This window comes from Euprymna scolopes, chromosome 1 (assembly GCF_053919585.1).
Source record: "Euprymna scolopes isolate OS-2025 chromosome 1, ASM5391958v1, whole genome shotgun sequence".
In the NCBI taxonomy this organism is placed as follows: Eukaryota; Metazoa; Mollusca; class Cephalopoda; order Sepiida; family Sepiolidae; genus Euprymna; species Euprymna scolopes.
This window is the reverse complement of record NC_136482.1, coordinates 152,635,038-152,657,240: the sequence shown is the minus strand read 5'-3', so window position 1 is coordinate 152,657,240 and position 22,203 is coordinate 152,635,038. Positions and strand designations below refer to the sequence as shown.

General features: G+C 38.4%; 1 protein-coding gene across 1 annotated transcript in view; it reads left to right on the top strand.

The window, feature by feature from the left end:
- LOC145276726 (leucine-rich repeat serine/threonine-protein kinase 2-like) overlaps nucleotides 1–22,203 on the top strand; it is a 338,716-nt gene that overhangs the window by 234,941 nt on the left and 81,572 nt on the right. Inside the window, exons 49-54 of the mRNA XM_080127947.1 lie at nucleotides 2,732–2,856; nucleotides 4,656–4,762; nucleotides 10,881–10,954; nucleotides 17,016–17,079; nucleotides 17,336–17,401; nucleotides 20,559–20,726. Of these exons, the coding sequence (XP_079984073.1) occupies nucleotides 2,732–2,856; nucleotides 4,656–4,762; nucleotides 10,881–10,954; nucleotides 17,016–17,079; nucleotides 17,336–17,401; nucleotides 20,559–20,726 (604 nt within the window). The remainder of the gene's footprint in view (nucleotides 1–2,731; nucleotides 2,857–4,655; nucleotides 4,763–10,880; nucleotides 10,955–17,015; nucleotides 17,080–17,335; nucleotides 17,402–20,558; nucleotides 20,727–22,203) is intronic.

Genomic DNA, 22,203 nt, shown 5'->3' with positions numbered 1-22,203 from the left:
AAATTCTGGTAAAATGACAGTTACATGGTGGACATGTTTTTTTATATTTCTATCAAAATCTTAACTCTTTATTTAGATGGCTTAGATTTACTTGTGTTCAGTTTTAAATATATGTTAATTCGCTTTTCAATCTCATGACTATAACAATAAAACAGTTTTTTTTTTGTTTAAAATGCTATGTGAGATGTAGTTGTAAAACTGGTATTTTTTTTTAATTTGTTTTTCTTTGTTTTAATTAAAGTATTATCTATCAATTGAGATTTGCTATCTGTTTGTTTGAAGCTGAGCCTATATTATTTACTTCAGTTAGTAGATACAATAGTATAAATTATCGTTTAATGCTCAATTCAGTTTGCTTTATTATTATTATTATTAATGTAACTACCTATCGAAGCTCCATTTAGGGAGATTTGGAGTGTAGTATCTGTTCTGTAATTATGATACCATTTCCTTTATCCTTTTTATTGAGTAGTAGTTTGATATCTGGTCTGCTGTTAGACCAGTCTCCAGAGCATTATCCCTCTTCTTTGGGGAATATTATTATCTTTTCTCTATTCATGATACTATTCTCCTAGACATTACCTCTTTTTTTTAAAAGTTGTAGTGTAGTATTTATTCTGCACTCATAATTCTTCCAAATATTATCTTCTTCTTTTTATGAAGGATTAGTGTTTTATCTGTTTTTGTTATTCCAGGAATAAATTATCCTTGGTTGGAATAAAGACGAATGTAAATATCTCCGTTTGTCATTATATCATTCTTCCAGGCTAGCAAAAAAATTTTACCAAAAAGAGCATATATTTGCAAATGATTCTAATCTTTACTACATGGTGGAACGATAAAATTGTCTCCCTAAAAAAGACCGCATGATTCCATTTCCGTTTGATGAAAACAGATTTTCTTTTTGTTGCAGACCATCTACCAATTGGCCAGTTGTGTACAAATCCCAAGAGCGATAGGAGCCTTCTATCATGTCTGAAAGTGACACACTGTTCAATGAGTGAGATTGGAGATGTGCCATTGTACAACTCATGCTCTCTACCGATCCAAGTTATGACAACAGGACCATTGCCAACACCCTCAAAATGCAAATCTGGATGGTTCAACGCTTGTCTAGGGTGATGAAAACAAAGTTTCCAGCCATGATTATGGTCTTTGTAGTTTCATCATGCCACCTCAAATCTTCAAAGTCAGCTTCAAAGTCAACACTAAAATGTACCCGGATGTACTGACGAGTGTGGTGATCCCCTGGTGCAATCAGGTGGCTGCTGGCAGAGCGTGGGTGTGGCAGCAGGACTCGATGCTGGTCCACAAGTCCAAAGAGACCCAGGCTTGGCTTCAGAAAGTGCTATGATTTTGTACCATTCTCCTATTGGCCCCTCTCCTCCCCTGAGCTGAATCTGCTGAACTACTTCGTTTGGTCATACATCGAGAACATCACCTCCCACAACACCAAAGCCAGCCTGATCACCATCATCTGCCGAGTATTCGCTGAGCTCCCATTGGCGCTTGTGGAAAAGGCATGCTGCTAGTACCAGACCTGTAGCGAAGCATTGATTGAGATTGAAGTCGGCTACATTGAATAGATGACAGCTCTATTACATGATCAAGTGACCTGAATTGATTTTTTTTTTCAATAAAAGTTTTAAAATAAAGCTGTAGTATTCTTTAGAGCAACAAATTGATCATTCCATCCTGTATTAGATAAAAGGAACTTTGTGTGTGTCTGTGAGTTCCCTATAGACTCGAAAATGGTTGGGCAATTTTTATGAAAAAAGGTATTTATGTGTCTGGCAGTGTTCTTAAATAAGTTTTGTATCGGAATATCTTCAATAAGTATCGATAACAGATAATCGAAAAATCGTATGCAAGAAGGAACAGGCGATTTTGACCAAAGTTAACACCTTTACACAGCCTAATATCACAAGTGTATTTGAGAAGTTTGGCAAACAAAGAATCCTCAATTCTAAATCTAACCTATTTTTAAACAAGCCGAAAGGCACAACATATATAATCAACAGTAGGTTCTTTGATATGAAATGTGTGCGTTCGAAATGAATGCATCTGTTTAAAGCACAATTAAACGATACTTGACTTATTTATTTTAAACTTAAATTTAAGCCATTATCACTGCAAAAGCACTAAAGCCAGGCATATCAAATCAACAAGTTCTTTGATATGACAGGGGCGTGTTTGGAATGAATGTTTAGAGCATAACTGAACCATGATATTTGACTTTTGCGTTTTAAACTTTTATTCAAACCATTATATATAAGCATAATTTTATAAAATCAACAGTAGGTTCTCTACAGTGCAATGTAGACGACAATGTATTGCAGACTAAGTTATTGCGAGGAGGCATGTGAAGCTTCTTTGAGGTGCACCGCGATGGGTCCTTAACTAGAGCAGGCAATCAATCGATTTGATTGAAAAATTGGCGGTTTCACTGATTTCGAGGACAATAAAAATATGAGTGTGAACTATTAGTTGATTATCATTCAATCTCGGGCAAGGTCGAGTTTTCCTGCTCGTATGTGATTATTTTATTTTTGTTGGTTTTTATTGAATCTGAATTTAGTAATTGTAACCTTTACTAGTTGTTTGTATCTTTACTACATGTATTTTTCGGAACAAGATCAAAGTGTAGTATCTGTTCTTCAGATGCTGCACTTATATTTCTTCTTTTTTTTTACCAAGTATTCTTTGGATTTTCATTGTGTTTTGTAAGCAGATTGATTGGTGAAGTAGTGGACCATTTAGATTCCTTAATTGAAGAATGGTATCCTGGACTTTTACTTGCCGATGCCTATGGGGTGTGTCCATTGGAGAGGCTCACTCCATGTCCGGACTGTGAAGGTTAGTAACAAATCATTTTTAAATTTTATTTTCTTATAGTTTTTAATGAAAACAGAAATTATATTAATAAATGCATAAATTTGGTTTGCTGACTAAAGTCACTTACAGTTCTGATTTTTTTATTTTTTATTTTTTTTTAGATGAGCTTTTCAGATTATATTGATTCTTCGGACTATTGTTTTCATCTTAAGTGTCATTTTCATAAGGTTTTGGTCGATGTAACCTCCGACTTTCTTCGTGCATCTTGGCAAATTGTCGAACTCAGAAGTTAGATGGAATTTCGAACGGAACCCTTTATTTACTTCATGGGGGTAGTATACTCTCGTTCTATAAGCCATGACGAGGTAACGGTCGTAAGTAATTCGTAATGGTATTTTTTGGTCGCCCACACTGAGAATTGAACCTTCAATCTTTAGGAGAATATCATTTTTACAATTGGTATTATCAAGTACTCTTGTTACATGAAAGGGCTCCCTTTTTATGTAAGTAAGAAGACATACTAAATAAGTGAAAATTATATTAGGATAAGGCTAGAATCGAACCCTGTATTCAAGTGTTAAAGATAATGGAAAATAGAATGTTAGAAGTTCAGCCCATTGTTAATTCTATTAAAAATAGTTAAATATTGTTTTTGTCGGAAAAAGAGTCGATTGTCCATTCTTTTAGAAATCTGGATATTAAATATGTCAGTTAAAAGAATGGGCAATGCGAGTTAAAATATATTGTTTAAAAATAGGTTAGAATTAGAATTGATGATTCTTTGTTTGCCAAAAGTGTGTTGGACGGACATGTGTAGAAAACGTGATATAGTCACGTTGGTAAACACACTTCTGACGTCATAAACAAAGGAGATTTCTCAATATAGGAATCTGAGGGTTTAAAGTTAGAGAGGATGAGGATCAGATATTCAGAGCAGGTCACACACGGTAATAGTTAGTTGGAGAGGAGAGCCCCTTAGAAGCGAAGGGAGGAAAATAGACCACGTAAATCAAAGTTTGAATTCCTGACATCACCTATCGGTCGATTGAAGAATAAAGAAACCAACTATGTTTGTAACTGTTGTCTCGTGTCGTCATTCCTTACAACAAAAAGGTAAATTTGTTTTTATCATCATCTTATAACGAATATTTTACAACCTTTCCAAGTATTATGCATCCTCTCCTCCACTGTGTTAAGAACTGTTGCTTCATATATGTCCCAGTCCGTATTAATATGAAACCTCCAAGAGTCATCCCAGTTTGATATAAATGTGTGTCTCTCTCTCATCATCGTCATTCGTGTATTATGATCCCTGTATTACATGTACCCGTTATATGTCCCCAATATGAGCCCCCTGCTACACAACTCTCTAACCACTGCACTATGGGTCCTTGCACACTCAAGGTAGTCTGAAGAATTTTTAAAAAAATATGAATAATATTTTACTCATTTGAAATTTATAATATAACAAACTCACACCCCTGACGTTAATCTCGCATAGCCAACGCACCATTCCGGCATTTCAAAATACAACTGCTGAGAGACAATGCACAGATCTTTACTAACTGAATTTTCTTTCTCCAATTTTACAACATGGCAAGAAAGAACGAAAACAAAAAATGATATACAAAATACTGAGGATGGAGACTGACTCCGAAATATATTTGAATTATAAATTTCAAACAAATAGAATATTTGTTTATTTTCGTAAATTGCGTTATAATTTGGCTTTCAAACGCACCTGCCACGTATTTTATTTCATTCAAATTGAATTAAAGCTTCTATAACACACTCCTGACTTCTTTTTTTTTCCTCCCTAGGAGACGAAAAGCATTTCTTCGATTTAGATGAATTAATTGACCAATCCGATTCAAGTAATTCAATCGACTGTCCGGTTCATAAAGACTCAGTTTTATTGGTTTCAATGGTAAGTATCAAAACTCAAATAGTTTTATTTCAATTTAGATCTAAAAATAAAGGCTCTTCTGGATTACAAGGACGGCATCATTTTTTTTCACTAAACTGTTACCAGGTGGCGCTTTTCAACCTGATTCAAAAGTGACAATAAGTCGACCAAGTTTATTTCAATCCATTCAAATTGTTTATTAATTTAAAAATTAAAATTATAATATATAACTTTGTTGACCCTTCAACAGGTGGCACAAAAAATTAAAACTAAATTTTATTATTTTTTATTTTTTTTATTTTTTATTTTTTTCTTGTCTGGAAATGTTTCGGAAAAGAATCCAATGTTGCTTTAATTCAAAAGTTGTTTTATTAAAATTACATTTTTGAAGGGGATTGGTCGATATTCACCGATGTTTGGTATCACAGCCGTGGCGTAAGCATAGATAAATATCTCCCAACCCCTAACAAAAAAAAAAAAAATAATAAAGTGTCAGTAAATAGCAATATGAAGACCAGTTTCAACATTTAATATAAAAATTTATTGAAGAAAACATCACTTTTTTAGTGTATTTTTTTATATGCGTGTGCGGTGTTGAGACTCAAGAGAAAGATTAAGTCATTAAATGATTGACAAGATGTTCATAGTTCTTGGAAATAAATATTAGATTTTTAGAATCATGCATAGTCGTGAGGACTTAATATGTATTTCTTACAGTCAAATAGAACTTGAGTAAAAGAACTGTAACAGATGAAAAGAAAACCTCTTCCGACTGATGAAATCGTGTTTTGTTTTGTTTTTATTAACAAAAGGAATTAAAAATTTGTTATATTAGTTAGTTCCAATAGTGTATTAATTTTGCTCCATAAATGTTACCGAGTCAATTGTCCAAGTAGTTATTCTGCTCAGCTCGAAAAAACGAGTAATATTGAGCAACAAAAGCAGTGTTCCTTTTATGTTTGCGCCATGTTGTTTAGCCTGTAGCCAAAGCCCCAGGGTGGTTTGTGCCAGCCAGCAGAGAGAAAAGAGGCCGAGAATACACGCGAAGTCATGTTAGTAATTTAAACGTCGACGAGACGAGTTGTGGTACTGCATTCTGCATTGGTTTGGATTTCGCGCGCAGTGTCGTTTTATACGCTTCTGGGAGGCTCCCAGTGAAGCTGTTAGAAAAAGATTTCGGAAAAGTGTTTTCTTCAAGCGTTGATTGGACAGAAAGTGGATACCTTGTCACGTGGTATTGCTTTGTCTTACGTCTCCGTAAAAAGACAAAGTTTACTTTTTATGTTCAGAATTGGCATGGGTGGATACCGCAAATGTGCGCGTAACTGAAATATTCTTTTTTTTATTTATTTTAATGTCTGTGACGTATTGCTACATTTTCTTGCGCAGATTGTTCAATAAATTATTTTACAATTATATATTTATACATTTTTATACAATAAATGTTTTGGTTTTCAAATATTTTTGTGTTCGAGAAAAAAGAACTTGCTTGTTATTTATTTGCCGTGTGATTAGACCAATAAGAAATTATCGCCACCCTCCGTGTAATGCAGAAGTGCCAAAATAAATGAAAACATTAAATTTAAAATTATATGATTATAGTTTCGGGGCCAAAAATTCTTTACATTTGTTTCTAGAGGAAAGATAGGGGCTGTTGTTCAGAGTAAACTATCACCAGTAAAAAAAGCTGAAAAAAGATACACACGAAGGTAATTCAGGTAACCTACATTGAAGGGGAAGAGTTCAAAGCATTAGACATAAAACATTTTAATGTCTGACCATAAGGAGTCAAAAACCAATCAAAAAGAAAATAAAAGGCAAAATGGACGCGAGCGTTTGTGTATGTCCACAAAAGGTTTTTCAAATCGGGCTACTTGCGTCGGTTAGATTCCACGAGAAGTGTTTGCATACTTCCCAGATCGTAATATCTCGCATTCGCAAACGGACATCGTCTCGATCTTTTTTAAATTTTTTTTTTTTTTTTAATAGAGTTAAACAAAATTCCCACCATGCTGTCGTCTCCAGTGTTTGTTTCTTTCTTGTATAAATAAAGCGAAAGTATTCGAACGCAACCACCTGGCCTTCGGGCAAAATAGTATCTGTTCTGTAATTAGTCCTTGATCAATGTAGGGGAAACCCTTCATACTGAGACAATTACTATTTATTTAGATACTGCCAGAGTGCCCCCTTTTTTTTGGGGGGGGGCTGGTTTTACCTCCCACATTAAACTAATTTGCTTTCGTAGGAGGTTTAAAAGCAACGCCATTTCTGCAAGTCATTTTTTGTTTTTCTTTGACTTCGTTAAATTTGAACGCTTTAGACTTCCGGTCGCGTCATGGAGTAGCAGTAAGACGTCAGATTTTCTTTTACTTTCTTTTTCGCCTTCGCGTCAAGGGTTCGAGCCTGCCTGCATACTTTTTTCTTTTCTTTTTTTTTTTTTTTTGCTCACCACACACCTATAAGCACCGGGCAACGCCGGACACTCAGGCTAGTATAATATAAAGAAAAGATAAGAGACTTTGGTGAACTTGCTTCCACTTGCCCCGCTTTGTTTCGACTCGTTGCGTCATTGTAATCTGTTTTGTTTAAGAGAGAAAAAAAAAGACATTAGTTAACTTACGAACTTCTTTGCTTCGCTTTTTTCTTTCGTTTTTTTTTTTTTAACCTATTGGGACATTGTATTCTATGTTTTTGTTTTGTGTTTATTAAATTTATTGCCTAATAAAATAGTTGATGTATATATAAATACATATATGTAATTTTATTGTTATGTCTGGTCGTTTTTCTTGTCTTGTCGAATTGTGCTCTAATTGTGCTTCACGACGGTACTGATAATGATCAAAGAACCTAGGATTACCTTGCCATTTGGGTCATAACATTCCACGACCGGCATATTACTTTTTTTTCTTCTTTTATTAACACGATACGTAATTGGGAATAAATTCCAAGTTGGAACCTCCAGGTTCATATAACAAAAGTAATTTCGGAAAGTTTTAACATGGATTTGAAGAGATTAAAGCAAAGTGATGTTTATTTTTTATTTATGTTTTATCAAGTCATAGATGCAGACTGATTGATTTCTTCCGTCTGCTATATATAGTGTTTCAACTCAGTTACTTTCCCCTTTGCATCTGTCACGTGATTCAAGATGTCCGCTTCAGCGTGTAAGCTTATCAAAGTATTTTTACTCTTATCGGAACTGTTTTTTTTTTTTTCATGAATAATTAATTTTCTACTTTATCGATTTCCGTAATTTTTGCATATTTGCTATTTGCGACATGACAATTACGTAGGTACCATTTGTTTTGCTTGAAATTCAATATTTTTTCGTTCTTTTAAATATAGAAGCGCCAAATAAACTATGCTTTTACTTTTACTTTCTCTTTGTCTGTTTTCTGATGTTGACAAATATAATAGCTCTCTCCTATGAACAGCTTCCAAATTGAAATATTAAGCTACGAAAAGTAATACCACGTACATCGATGCCTCCGTTCAGTCTCGAAAGACAAAGGATACCCCTGTAGGGGAAGCTGCACCTGTAATTGTGAGGCTGGGGTTGCGTAATTACTAACAACACCTCTCCTGAATCGGCAGTGTTTGAGTCCAGTGTCAAGGAGAAGGTCAGGACGACTGGAAACAATGCCGAAATAAGTAGAGAGCACGTACAACACTTGAAAGTTCCAAATGGTCAGCCATTTAGTACTGACCAGGTTCAACGTTGCTTAACTTCGGTGATCCAGAGGGAACTGGTGTGTCAATGTGATTATGTCGTACAATCACATGTATCATGTACAATTAAGAGTTATTGAAGATATAGAAAACCTAAACACATTATAACATTTATAAACACAGTAAATATTTAGTGGTAATGGAAACTGTTTGCCTTTTTATGTATAATACGAGCATATATTCTCCATCTTAATTGAACATTAGGCAAGAAGTATCAACTAGGTTTACATTCCAATTTTCTCTAACCTTTTAAGGGTCAGCAAAGACTTGGTGAAACGGATTCATTTGATCCTTACAATGGCAAATCAACCCACCTTTGCATTATTTAAAGCTGAACCTAATATCTATCATGATTACTTCATTGTATATAATATTTAGTACGACAGATCACTGAAGTTAAGCAACATTGAGTCTGGCCAGTACCAGATGGGTGACCATTTGGGAAGGCTAGGCGCTGTATGTACCTTCTGGGAAGGTTGGGCGTGGGGCCAGCACCCTCACCCTGTAAAATAGAACTCCTCGCTACAAAAACATCTACAAAGTTGTAGATGGCCTCAGGGGCTGTGGCGTATAATAATTTGAACACAACTTACTATTCTTACTTTTGAATTTAAAGCCATGTTTGATTTCAGAAGAGTTTTCCGATGGGTAGCTAATCTGTATAAGTCCTAGAGATGAAAAAGATTTTTCAATAGGTAGCTCATTTGTATAAGTCTTGAACTTTAAAATTTTGCAAACGAAGAGCAAAAATCTTTCTTGCGTGGACACAAAATCATGTGCGGGAATTCTAAAACGCTCCAATATTTTTATGGAGCGATTCTGGTTTCTGATTGGTTGCTAGCAAAACGTGGCTCCATTTGATTTGTCAGTTCTTATCGACAGTGTCTATAAGTAGAACCCTCCAATTTTTATTGATCATACCCTCCTTTACACCAGAAATGTTGCAACATTTACCCATAATTATAGGAAAATTAGTGTCCATATCTTTGTAAAGTATTTATGCATTAGAAACAATTCGGAGTTACCTCTAATGCAAGTTGAGTACCTTTTTTTTTTTTTTACATAGGCATCACCACGATATCAAGGCCCAGAGGCCACTCCAGGATAAGGGTTAAAGAGTGTACAGTAGAAATTGGACAATATAGTAATCATTAGTAATGAAAATTTGGTAAATTTGATAACTTATATGGAACGGCTCATCAAGAACTTATTTACTTTAGACTTGAAGACAACCATATTGTAGTCAGCCGGAAAGCAGGAAAACGGAAGACAATTCCACAGGCGTGTAGTTCTAAGAAAGAAGCTTTGTTCATGGAATCTACGTTTAGGTTTAGGCACAGATAAAGAGTGGGGGAAATTATTGATAGTGTTTACAGCTGGACGAGTGTTTCTTGTGAAAGTTTGGCGAGGGGGGACCATAGATTGAAGCTCAGTCGAACACTTTCCATGAAAATAACGATACATCAGAGACAAACTCGCAACATCTCTTCTGTGAGATAGAGGTTGCAGCGAAGAGAAAAGAACATCTCCTACGAGGCTACGAAGTCTATTTTGAACTCTATCAAGGCAGGACAAGTCCTTTCTAGCAGCTCCTGCCCAGATGTGGCAACAGTATTCCATCTTTGGACGTACCTGGCTCTTATATAGATAGAGAATAGCATCAGCAGTGAGATATTTACCGGATCGATAGAAAGATCCCACCATTTTTCCAGCGGCCTTGGCAACAGATTTGATGTACGTGTTCCATTTAAGATCAGGAGTAATGGTCAAGCCCAGAAGCTTGTCAAAACTTGAGGCCTCCTGAAGACGAGAGCCATTCATTTCAATTGATGCCAAATGTGGATTAGAATGTTGATGATGTAAAGAGAGAAGCTTGGTTTTAGATGCATTAAAAGTAACCAGCCACTCCTTTCCCCATTGTACTACGTGCTCAAGATCAGAGGAGAGAGAATTGGAGAGAACTTGGTCGTTTACTGTCTTAGATGTGCAACCATAAATGGTAGTGTCGTCAGCATAAATGTCTACAAATGATGTAAGGATGTGATTTGGAAGATCATTAATGTAGATCAGGAAAAGAGTTGGGCCCAGGATGGACTGACTGGAGTTTACGTTTTTCCTTTTTTTTTTTTTTTTTTTTTTTTTACGGCCATTGCACAGCTATCTGGCTTATCCATTGTGCTTCTTTCAACATTCAAAGTTCTCTTTTGGAATGCAAACCCCAAAACTCTCCTAGGCTATCTCATCGCTGGTAAATTTACTACATCTCCTGGAAATTGAGAGATCGTGATTGCAAAACCGATCATCTTTGGTCCAATCAAAATCTTTAGCATGTGCAGATAAAAATAAGTAAACCTGAAATAATTGGAGATTTTAGATTATTTAATTCTTTTTCGTTGTTTCTCTCTTGCAGGCTCCGGATGTGATGCTTAGTGACTTATCAGAAACGTTCATGCTACAAACGGATCAATTCTATTTACAAAAAAGGTGATTTTTTACAGCATTATTTACTCATCCATTTTTATCTCATTTTCTTTTCTCTCCCCCCATCATTCTCTCTCTCTCTCTCTCTCTCTCTCTCTCTCTCTCTCTCTCTCTTTAAACTATTTTATAATTGTTGAGAAAATCTCAAATCTACAAAATATAAAACCTGCTTAGGTTGAGAAAGAAGCCATAGCACTTATTTATTTTTTTTTTTTTTTTTTTAAGTAACACAATAAATTGCTTTTCCACAATTTAGTATATGATCGTCTGATAACGTTTACAATGTGATCCACGGAGTCACTTCGATAACTGAACAAATAACCCGACATGCACTGGTAAAAAAAGAGGGATCATTGAACTACTCAATTTGTACTTGACCGGCCAAAGAAAGCAAGATAAAAGACAGTAAAGATACACTTCCCTTTTCTAATAAGTTTAGCAGATAAAAAGCCTATCATCAAATAAATTAATAGTGGATTAAAAATATAACCCCCAAATAAACTGCTAAAATGTTTTTGAGTCATAATGACTGTCTGACCCCAATGATTAGGCCGATCTTGTTTATAACTATGTGTTAGGACAATCAACCAATGAGAAGCCCAGGGATTTGTTCCCAGGCGGTCCCCACTAGACTATCATGTCTGGCATTAGTTCTTTTGGGTTTTCTTCGAGGAAGCATCTCTCTTGCTTCCTTGGTCTGCTTTCCCCCCCCCTTTTTTGGGGCCACTAACTGTCTCTTTTTTGGATTTTTTGCAGGTTTTCGGTTTTCTTTTTGGGCTGACTTAAGCAGCTGGCCAAGCTACGTAGGGTGTGGTTGTGGGTCGAACCCAACGGAATCACCCTCTAGCTCAAATCGGCAGGTCTAGCTCCAGGACGAGGAAGAGGAGGGTAGCTGGTCCAGGTCCCAGCGCAACAATGCCTAGCCTGGGGTCCGGTTCTCAGAGGCGGCCTTCACGGTCAAATCTGAGTGCTGGACCAGGGTCCACAACTGTTCCACCCACTTCCTGCGGTCCGGGATACACGGAGTAGCAGAGCCCGGGTTCTGCCACCCATGTCCCTGACACGGTCGTTGGAACAGGCCCCCCCCCCGCACTCTAGAAGCAGAGTTTAGAGCATTAGGCTACTGTGATAATTTCGATGTTGCCGTCCCCAGCAGCAGTAGGACTAGGCTAGCTGGGAGAGGTGATTCGGCTCGGTGGGAGAGACACAGGGCTTCAACTCTCAGCCCCCCGACCCAGAGGAGGAGTGTACTCCCGGGGCCAGTATTGAAACATTCGGGTTCGCTCGAATTCTCGCATTTGAGAACCACCGACTCGGATCAGGCAATCAAGAATGCGGTGCCCGACAACTGGGAGCAGGTTGTCAGCAATATCATCAGTCTCGACCTAAAGCTGTTGCATACCCTAAAGAGGGATATGGAGCTGAGCAGCAGCGGTGGCAGCAGCAACTATGACAGTTGCGATGATGATAGTAGGAGCAGGAAATCAGCCTAGGCGGGAGTTAGACGATCACGCTCCAAGAGGAGGAAGGCGGGGGCCACTCACCCTGAACACGAGAGTGGGTCAGTTGGTGCCACTATGATGTCACCAGCCGAGAAGCCTTCTGATTGGCCAGCACTTCCGGGCACCCAGGAATCCCTGGATAACACGATTCCTCCCGGACAATGAACGCCGCCACCGTCTAGTAGGACACCCCCAAACACACCGGTGCGACCGGCAACACAAGAAAGAACCTGGGGGCCCCAGTCTCAGGTGGCACCTGATGACTACCGCCAGTTATACTAGACAACGTATAAGTATCTGATGGTAGGCAACATCATCAAACCATTGCCAACTACAGTAGCCAGACTAGAGAGAAGGATAGTGTCTCTAGTCACCATTGACATAAAGAAGAAATCGTTGACTGGGGTCTCGAGGGAAGTAATGGCTCAGATGCTGGGGAGCTTAGTATCCCAGCTACGTACATCTGTAGAAGAGCATACAGGACATGGGATCTTCTTTTGCCCATGGAGGAAGACGCAGTGAGATTGTCCAGGACTGACTTGAGATGGGGTCATTTGCGCCTCAAGCTGGAGTATGTGAATAAGAGACACACCAACGTCTCCATTCTTAGCGTCCCCTGTTACATCGACTCCAAGCAGCTCGGGGCTGTGATGAGCCAGTATGGGGACGTTGAAGCCGTGGTGCTAGGGCGTGGTCCCCGTAATCTATTATTGGGGGACTACAAACTAAAAATGAGAGTGGGCCGCGCCGGCTTCGATAAAATCCCCACTTTACTTAGATGCGAGACCTGGACATTGAGCGTCATTGTTGAAGGTCAGCAGCCAAGCTGTTGGCATTGCTTGAAGCAGGGCATATGATGAAGGATTGCCCCAAAAGATTTCCTTTGGGCGCCCCTGCTTCCACTGAAACAACTGGAACAACTGATGCAGTGGCACCAGCAGACCCTGAAAAGCCAGCCGGAGGGGACACAGAAGAAAGCCAGGGCTGGAGCAAAGTCGTATCAAGAAAATCAGCAAAGACCCCCTCTAAACCAAAAGAGCAGCCCCCGCAAGAACAACGTAAGCAGGCTCCCTCAGGATCGTCATGTGGCTCCTCCACCAAGAGCACAGAGCCGCAATCTCTGAACAAGAAAAAGGATCTGCAGTCGTCGTCCTTGAAAAGGAAGAATCCGGTCTCCTCATCAGATTCTGAAGAGGAGCAAGTAGTCAGTAACAGCCCAGCAGTCGTTGTGGAATGCCAAAAACAAGACCTGAAAAAGGCCATGGAGGCCAAGGATGCCGGGTCCCTTTCCCCATCCCCTATGCATCTAGAGGAGACTGTCTCTATGGTTCAGCCCCCCGAATCCCAGACCCCCTCTGCTGAACCGAAATCCCCACCCCTATTCGATATACCCTCAGTTGGCGCCCATTCTTTGTCAAGGGAGAGGCCAGCAACACCAACTAGCCGCAGAGCGGCGTCGGCCTCTCCTGTAAGGAGAGAAAAGACCAGGAAGCTCCCCTTCCTACCCGGAGACCGGAACTGTGAGTTAGATCCTCACCATGCAGCCGATAAAATAACCCCCAGGCAGAGGGGACTCCTGAAGCCACTCTAGAAGCTGGAGACAGTGCACGGCCTATCGACTGTGGATCCTATTCATTTAAAAAATGTTCCTCTACTCATGACCTTTGTGCGTCACATGAGGGTGGGATGCACCAGGGCCATGTGGAACATGATAGAGGCTGTGAAAACAGCAATCAAAGACACAAAGTTGGAGGAGAGGCACGACTCCCTCAAACAGTTGGTGAGGGGAGGGTTCCACTATACGTCCACCCTTCATTCTATAGCGCCATAAAGTTAACTTTCCTGCTGCATGTCGGGGGAATTGCGCGAGACGGACGAATCATGTCCGAGTTGCTTTTGGGTAACCTCACCCAATCTTGCGGCATCCTGACTGCAAAAGACTTCAAGCCAGTGGCTGACACTGAATAAGCATAATGGCTATGCATTTGAGCCTCGCTAGTTTGAACGTGAGGGGGGTGAGGTGCTGAAGCAAAACCGCTAGGCTACTGAGGGATCTCATGTTCATGAATATAGATGTGGCAGCGCTGCAGGAAACTCACTTTATTTCAGTAGAAGATCATCGGGTGCTGAAAGGGCATTACAATGTCTTTTCAGCATCCGGTGACTGCCTTAGTAGGGGGGGTTGCCTTGCTAGTTAGACGCACTCTTTCTGCAGCGGTTAGTGTTGTACACATGGATGCTGATGGCAGACTGGTCGTGGCCGATGTTGCCATTGGAAATAGATCGTTTCGAATTGTCACAGTGTATGCGTCTAATACCACACGAGAGTGGGTTTCCTTTTTTCGGCGGTTGGAGGTGTTTCTTGGGGGTTCGGAACGGTTAGTTCTAGTGGATGATTAGAATGCCATCCTTGATCCCAGGGTAGATAAGGTGGGTGAGACTAGTGGGACGGATGGGTGTGACACAAGCCTCTCTTATCTGATGGCTTCGTGCAATCTGGTCGACAGGTTTTGGGTGGATCATCCGGGGCGGCAGATGTGGACGTGGCTCTCTAATAGGCCCTCTGGCCCGAGTACCTACTTGAATCGGTTGCTAGTCAGAAGAGGCACCCTCGATTATACTACCTGTCCCACGTTCCACTGGTTAGGTCACTCTGACCACAAACTACATGTGGTTCGGATTGACTTAGATAGGAAGCACAAACTGGCCGGGTACTGGAAGTTGAACACCTCGTTATTGAAGATGGCCGACTTCCAGGAAAAGCTGGTTGAACATATCAAGAAGGGGCTAGTGGGGGCGGTAACTGGGAATAAGTGGTGGGTTAGTGCCAAAGCTAGCATTAGAGACTTCTCTGTCAAGTACGGCCAACGCCTTGCTCTAAATAAGGCCAAGGCAGAGGAGCGTCAAGAAGATAGGTTGGCCCGGGCAGTGGTCGGGGCGGGGTGGGACATCCTAGAGATAGACCTAGTTAAGGGGGACTTGAACCTCTCGGCTAACAAGCGGTATCAGGGCCAGATAACTAGGGCTAGGCTATGTAAGATGTCCAACGAGGCCATGAATATAGACACTTCTGAGCGTAGAGCTTCACTCGGGGGGCAAATCGGTTAACTACATCAGAGAAATCCAGAGCCCGGAAGGGTGTTCGTTAGTGTCATCTCGGGAGATTTGCGAGCGGCTTCGGGTTCACTTCGAGGATCGCTTTGCATGGCTGTCCAGGAGTTTGACAACTATTTAGCTGGCTCGCCTCACTTGGAGGCGGCCCGAGCAGCTAGTTGTGATGGTCGGGTTGCAGAGTGTGAGGTCGTTGCTGCGTTGAAGCAGGTTGGCTACAACAAATCAACCAGACTCGATGGTCTGCCCTATGAATTGTACTTGAGGCTGTCGCACATATTCGTTCCCATTCTGACGAACGTGTTTAACCACTGGTTTAACACGGGATCCATCCCGAATCAGGTTACCAAGGGAGTGGTCACGCTACTTCAGAAGAAGGATGGATGTGTCAGGGGGCTAAATGATTACAGGCCCATCACGCTCTTAAATGCGGATGCCAAAATTTTGGCCAGAGTTCTTGCGAATCGTTTGCAGGTCGTTATCACCGACTTGGTTGAACCGGATCAGAATTACTCTGTGAAGGGGAGATCAATTCAAAACAATCTGCACTTGATCCGCACGATCATAGAAAACTTAGATGACGACACCAAAGCTGTGCTGATCAATTTGGATCCGTCCAAGGTGTTCGACAGGGTGGACCATCGTTTCTTAGGATCTGTATTGGAGGCTGGCAGTTTTGGGCCTGACTTCCGCAGATGGATCTCCATTCTGTATGCTTGGTCGACGTCAGTTGTGCAGGTAAACGGGATGCGGTCGGCACCGTTCGTTGTTTCCCGGTTGGTGCGCCAGGGGTGGCCGTTGTCTCCCTTGTTATGTCCTTGCGTTAGAACCTTTCCTGCACAAGCTCAGGACTGTGGAGACTGGACTGGCCCTACACGGTATTGAATTGACTGGTGGTGCACGAGCCAGGGTATCCACGTTTGCCAATGATGTCATCGTGTGCGTGTCGAGCCATCGTGACATTTTTGCGGTGATTAAAAACTTTTTTCCTTCTTCCTTTTATTTGCAGTCTGACCTGCTAGTTCCTGTTACAAATAAAATATTCATCATAGTTACTGTTAAAAAGAAGTTTGTTTCTTTTGTGCCTTGTTCTTTGCTATACTTTATTAAACAATTACCTCTCCTAAAAATGGTGACCCCGACGTGATCTGAACACGCAACCTTCTGATCGCTACAGATTTGTTAAGACACGCACACTAAATCGCTGACATGTGTAGCATTTATGTAATGATAATGAATTAAATGAAATAAAAACTACATTTTGTTATCGAAATGCTCTGAGATTATAAATGTTTATGACTACTGAATTATCAGTGCAAAAAATATAACTTTAAAAAGTAATGATGCAATTTTTTAAAAAAATTTTAAAGAACAGATTATTTTATAAAACAGTTATGTTGCATTGTTTTTTATTTCATTTTATTTTATTTTATTTTACTTTATTTTATTAGTCCCAGAAATGTTCTTGGTCATGGACAGTTTGGCAAAGTTTACCAAGCAACTTATAAAAACGAGGTAAACGGATTTTCCTCTTTTTTTGAATGTGTGATTTTTAAACTATAAAATTGTGTGTAAATCAGGGAAAAACCTTCGAAAATATTTATTGCCAATAAATAACATAATTCAACATTTGGAGGAATGTTATTTCATTACAATTGAAATGTTTCATTTGATACAGATTTAAAAAAAAAAAAAGTCAATGTAAGAATTTGCATTGTTGCCGTCTTTTTTTATATTTAAATTTTATTATTGTTTTTGTTTCTAATTTTAGTCTGTGGCTGTCAAGTTATTTACCAACATTGGAGATCACCATCCACATAAGATATTGAGGAAAGAGGTAATTATACTACTAATAATAATACCAATAATAATCTTGCTAATACTACTACTACTCTTATTTCTGTATATATGACTAGTGCTATAAACAAAAGGAAATATCACCATGAATGGTAATACTATTTAAATTGTATCTGTTAAGAGGAAGATAAACGAAGAGAAGGACTAATTTAGGTAATAAGACTACTACTTCCACTACTACCACTACTACTCTTATTTCTGTGTATATGACTAGTGCTATCAATTATGAGCCCTCAAGATGCAATTGACAGAGTTCAAAATAAATGTCGTAGCTTAGTGGAGGATGCCCTTTTCTCTTCCCTGCAACCTCTTTCCCACAGAAGAGACATTGCGAGCCTGTTTCTGCTTTATCATTATTTTTATGGCAAGTGCTCCTCTGAGCTTCAATCTATGCCCCCCCTCACCAAACTTTCATGAAAAACACTCGTCTAGCCAAAAACACTATAAATAATTTCCCACACTCTTTATCTGTGTCTAAACCTAAACATAGATTTCATGAATAAAGCTTCTTTCTTAGAACTGCACGCCTGTGGAACTCTCTGCTGTTTGCCTGCTTTCCAGCTCACTACAATTTGATTGTCTTCAAGTCCAATGTAAACAAGTTCTTGATGAACCGTCCCCCTAAGTAATCCAATTTACAAAATTCCCACTACTTATGTTTACTACGCTATAATCACATTGACTAATGTATACCCATTAACCCTTATCCTCGAGTGGCCTCCGGGCCTTGATAAGTGGTGATCCCTGTGTAAAAGAAAAAAAAATCGCAATGAATAGTAATACTATTTAAACCGTATCTGTCGAGAGGGGAGGGAGAGAGGTAAACGAACAAAAGGACTAATTTAGTTTTAAAAATTTGATTTTTTGCGGTCTCTAGCAAACTATTCAGCCAATTTTGGGTCTAAACATTTGAAATTTTATATAAAGGGCATTCAGATATGCAGCAAGCTTTTTAATCAGTTTTTGGACGAAAATTTGCCTGCCAAGAGGTCAAAATTGAAAGATTGACCTCCGCCAATTTTGAGTCTAAACACTTGAAATTTTAGATGTAGGTTGCCTGGACATGAGTCAAAATTTTTAATATACATATATACATATGCACGTAAAGTTATGAACGCAAAACCGGACTGAATTGCTAGTACATATGAAAATAAAACAATAGGATTAGAAGCAGCAGCAAGCTATTATTTATTAAACTATTATTTTCTTTTTTTTTTATTTCTTTATTTTAATTCACCCCAAACAAGACAATTGCTACTGAGGGGGCTATCCCTACGGAGCCTTTCTATGAGGGGAGTTGTGCAGTGAGATGATTGCTCACATTACATTTAAACTTCTGTATGTTGGCACAATCAGCAAAACAGGAGGCATAGAGAGAATTCCAAAGGCTAGCAGTTCGAGAAAAGATGTTGAAGTAGAAAGCCCTCCTGCATCTAGGGGTCTCTACAGTGGAGAGGTGGAATTTTGCTGCCTGGCGGGTCAGTCCAAGATATTCGCGCGAGGAAGGCACCAGTGCAGTAATTTCATCAGAACATTAACGCTGTGTAAAGTAAACATCTTACTCGTTTGGGTTGTGGAAACTTGTTGGCTCTTTTTGTAAGGTGGTCAACATCATGAAATTTGGAATATAAACTTTTGTCATTTATTTGTTATAAACTTTTGTCATTTATTTGTTATAGCTTCTGTAATTACATTGAGCTTCATAAATTAAGGATTGGTAAAAATAAAAGGTGAAATATAATTGAAAAAACATTTCCTCAGACTAACGGGGATGGGGCTCGGCTTTGTCCGGTCGTAAAATATGCTTAAATATGATATTATAATTTATTCAGATTTCATATATATTAATATAGTCTTGATTTCAAAAGTAAAAAAAAAAAAAAGATAAAGTATTTGGATGCCATTAGCTACAATCGAAACCGAAAGCAAAACTGTAACATTCAAAGCTGATGACGTTACCACTGTACCAATTAACACGAAAGGAAAGTCCTCATCACACATGCTCTCATGTGTCGGTCACGTGGCTGCAGAGAAACGTTGCCATTGTTTTGTTTGAGTGGAGCGATGGTCTGATACACACCAGAACATATCAATTATATTGCATCGTTTATCCATTTTATAACATGCCAATTAGATATAAATGTATTTACTAATTTTGATTTATTTACACACTGGCAGGGAGACCTGACCTTGACCGGGATTAAATAATGATGAACAAATATTTCACTCTTCTATATTTTTGTGATCGAAGTCTATGAAATCGCCCCCAGGACGAAGCTTCATGTGCCTCCATGCAGTAACTTAGTCCAAAATATGTTATTCTACATTTCACTCTAGAGAACCTACTGTTTCTTTTATAAAATTATTTTATATAAATTTCTTTCTAGTTAAAAAAAAAAAAAACATTAAGAAATTTACGTGTGAGGTTTTAACCAACAGACCACGTCATGCAAAAAAAAACAAAACAAAAAAAAAACACGCTATCAACTTACCCACAGTAGAATTTTCACGGCCCGTTGTTTTATCATTGTTGCTAAGCGACGACATGTAAAAATGGCTTTACCGATGATAGATAAATTAAAATAACGGTTTTTATTATCGATTATGAGGGGGGGGGATTCTGAGATAAAACTTAATTAAGATCACTCCCACTCCACACTACAGTTCTGTAAGTTTTAAAGAAAATCTGTACAGCCGTTTCGGAGTCTATAAGGAACGAACTCGCACACACACACATGCACGCACGCACGCGCACGCGCTCTCAATCACACACACACACACACACACACACACACACACAAACTGGAAAAGTTGCATCTATATAATTGTAGAGATAATTTTATGAACAAAACACAACAAAATATTTCTTTAAAAAAATATCTAGATGTTGCTTTTAAGCTTGTTTTTTGCTGATTCTCCTTACATTGCATTTCTGTTTTTTAACTTTTTTTTTTGTTGTTATATTTTTTTTTTTTTTTTTTTGTTATATTTTTTTTTTTTTTTTTTTTTTTTAATGTTTGAAATAGCATTTTCTCCAGTCTGCCACAATTAAGTTTGAAATAAGATTTTCATTTCAAAGATTTGGCATATCTAAGAATACCAACTCTTATTATTCGTGTATTTATTTTCCTTTAAAGGTGACCGTCATTATGCATCTCAGGCACCCAAGTATTGTGTCACTTTTGGCAGTTGGCTTACGCCCCCGCCTGATGGTTATGGAAAAAGCACCTTATGGTTCCCTAAAACACGTGCTTGAGAACAGGCATGGGATGAACCCTTTACTCATTCATAAAATTGCTCTTCAGGTAAAACAAAGTTGTTTTTTTTGGGGGGGGGGTCTGTTGTTTGTTTCTTTTTTTTTTGTCCGTTTTGTTTTTCTTTTTGTTGGTCTGTTGTTTCTTTTTTGTTTTGTTTTTTGTTGGCCTGTTTCTTTTTTTTGGGGGTATGTTTCTTTTTTTTTGTCTGTTACTTTGTTTTTTGTTAATCTATTGTTTTTTTTTTCTTTCTGTTTTTTGTTTTTGTCTTTTTTGTTGGTCTGTTTCTTTTTTATTTCTTTTTTTTTTTTTGTTTTAAATCGGTTCAGAAAGTATCCAGACATTTTATAAATTTTCAAGAAGTTTTTGGTTTATTTGTTTTATGTCATATCAAGTTTTTTTTTTTTTTTAATTTATTTAAAGTCAAAACATAATTCTTATTCAGAATGATTCACTATAAACAACTTATTCAATGCCACCTGCTATTTTACCCATAGCTGGAGTGGGAAGTTCAGGTTTTCTTCATTTTGTATTTGTGTAGTGCGAGTCCTAAACAGATTTTATAACAGATTAGTATCGGGGGGGGGGGAATGTGTGCAGAACAGAAAACTTTGTATGATCATGTTGAAAGAATAAATGAGTGTTCTTTGGCTATTAGATTTAGAATAGTTGGGCTGACAGGACCTGTTATCAAAAGGAGGTACACGAAACCACAGGAGGGGTGGGGGGTAAATAGAGTGGATTTTAGAGAAAAGGTGATAAATAATAAAAATCTGGCTAAAGACAGGCTAGTTTGGGAGTCAATTTCTAAAAGCTGCCCAGCACATCTCAACATGTAAAACGGACGTTAAACTGATGGTGATGTAGTAGTAGTAGTAGTAGTAGTAGTAGTTCATTCCAGGAGCTAACATTAGCTTACAAATTTTAACTAAAAATATGATCATCCGTATTATGAAATCACAAATATTGTCGCTTTTTATTTATTGTCGAAATTTTGGAAATCGTAATACTGAATTTCACATGAAAACAAGGGTATCTCCGTATTCCTCGTATTTTTAATTACGAAAAATTATTTATTAAAGAAAAAGAAAATAGAATTTGATAAAAACGATCGTAAGACACAGGAGTTCAAAAGGGAAGGAAATTTTCCGTTTCGATTTAAGCAAGATGGCCGCAATTTTTCACCTGCTAACACGATTAAACTTTTTTACTAATTCAGTAATATTCAGGTAATTTCGATTGTATAATTTGGAAGCTACCATTGTAATTTATTAGGATTGATAAAGAAATTCAGTAGAAACCATTGTTTTCTTATCTGAAAACTCCATTTATCGACTACAAAATTTCGTTCTAATTCGTAGAAGCGCCTAAATATTTTGTTCATAATTTTCCTCCAGGAAATATTTCGACTTCCATGATCCATATAGTTCTCACTCAACATTATTGGTTCAACATAAATCTAAAATAAATTTACCTGAAGAAGTTTTATTCTATATCATTAGCTATGCATACCTAACCTTCCCTGGAA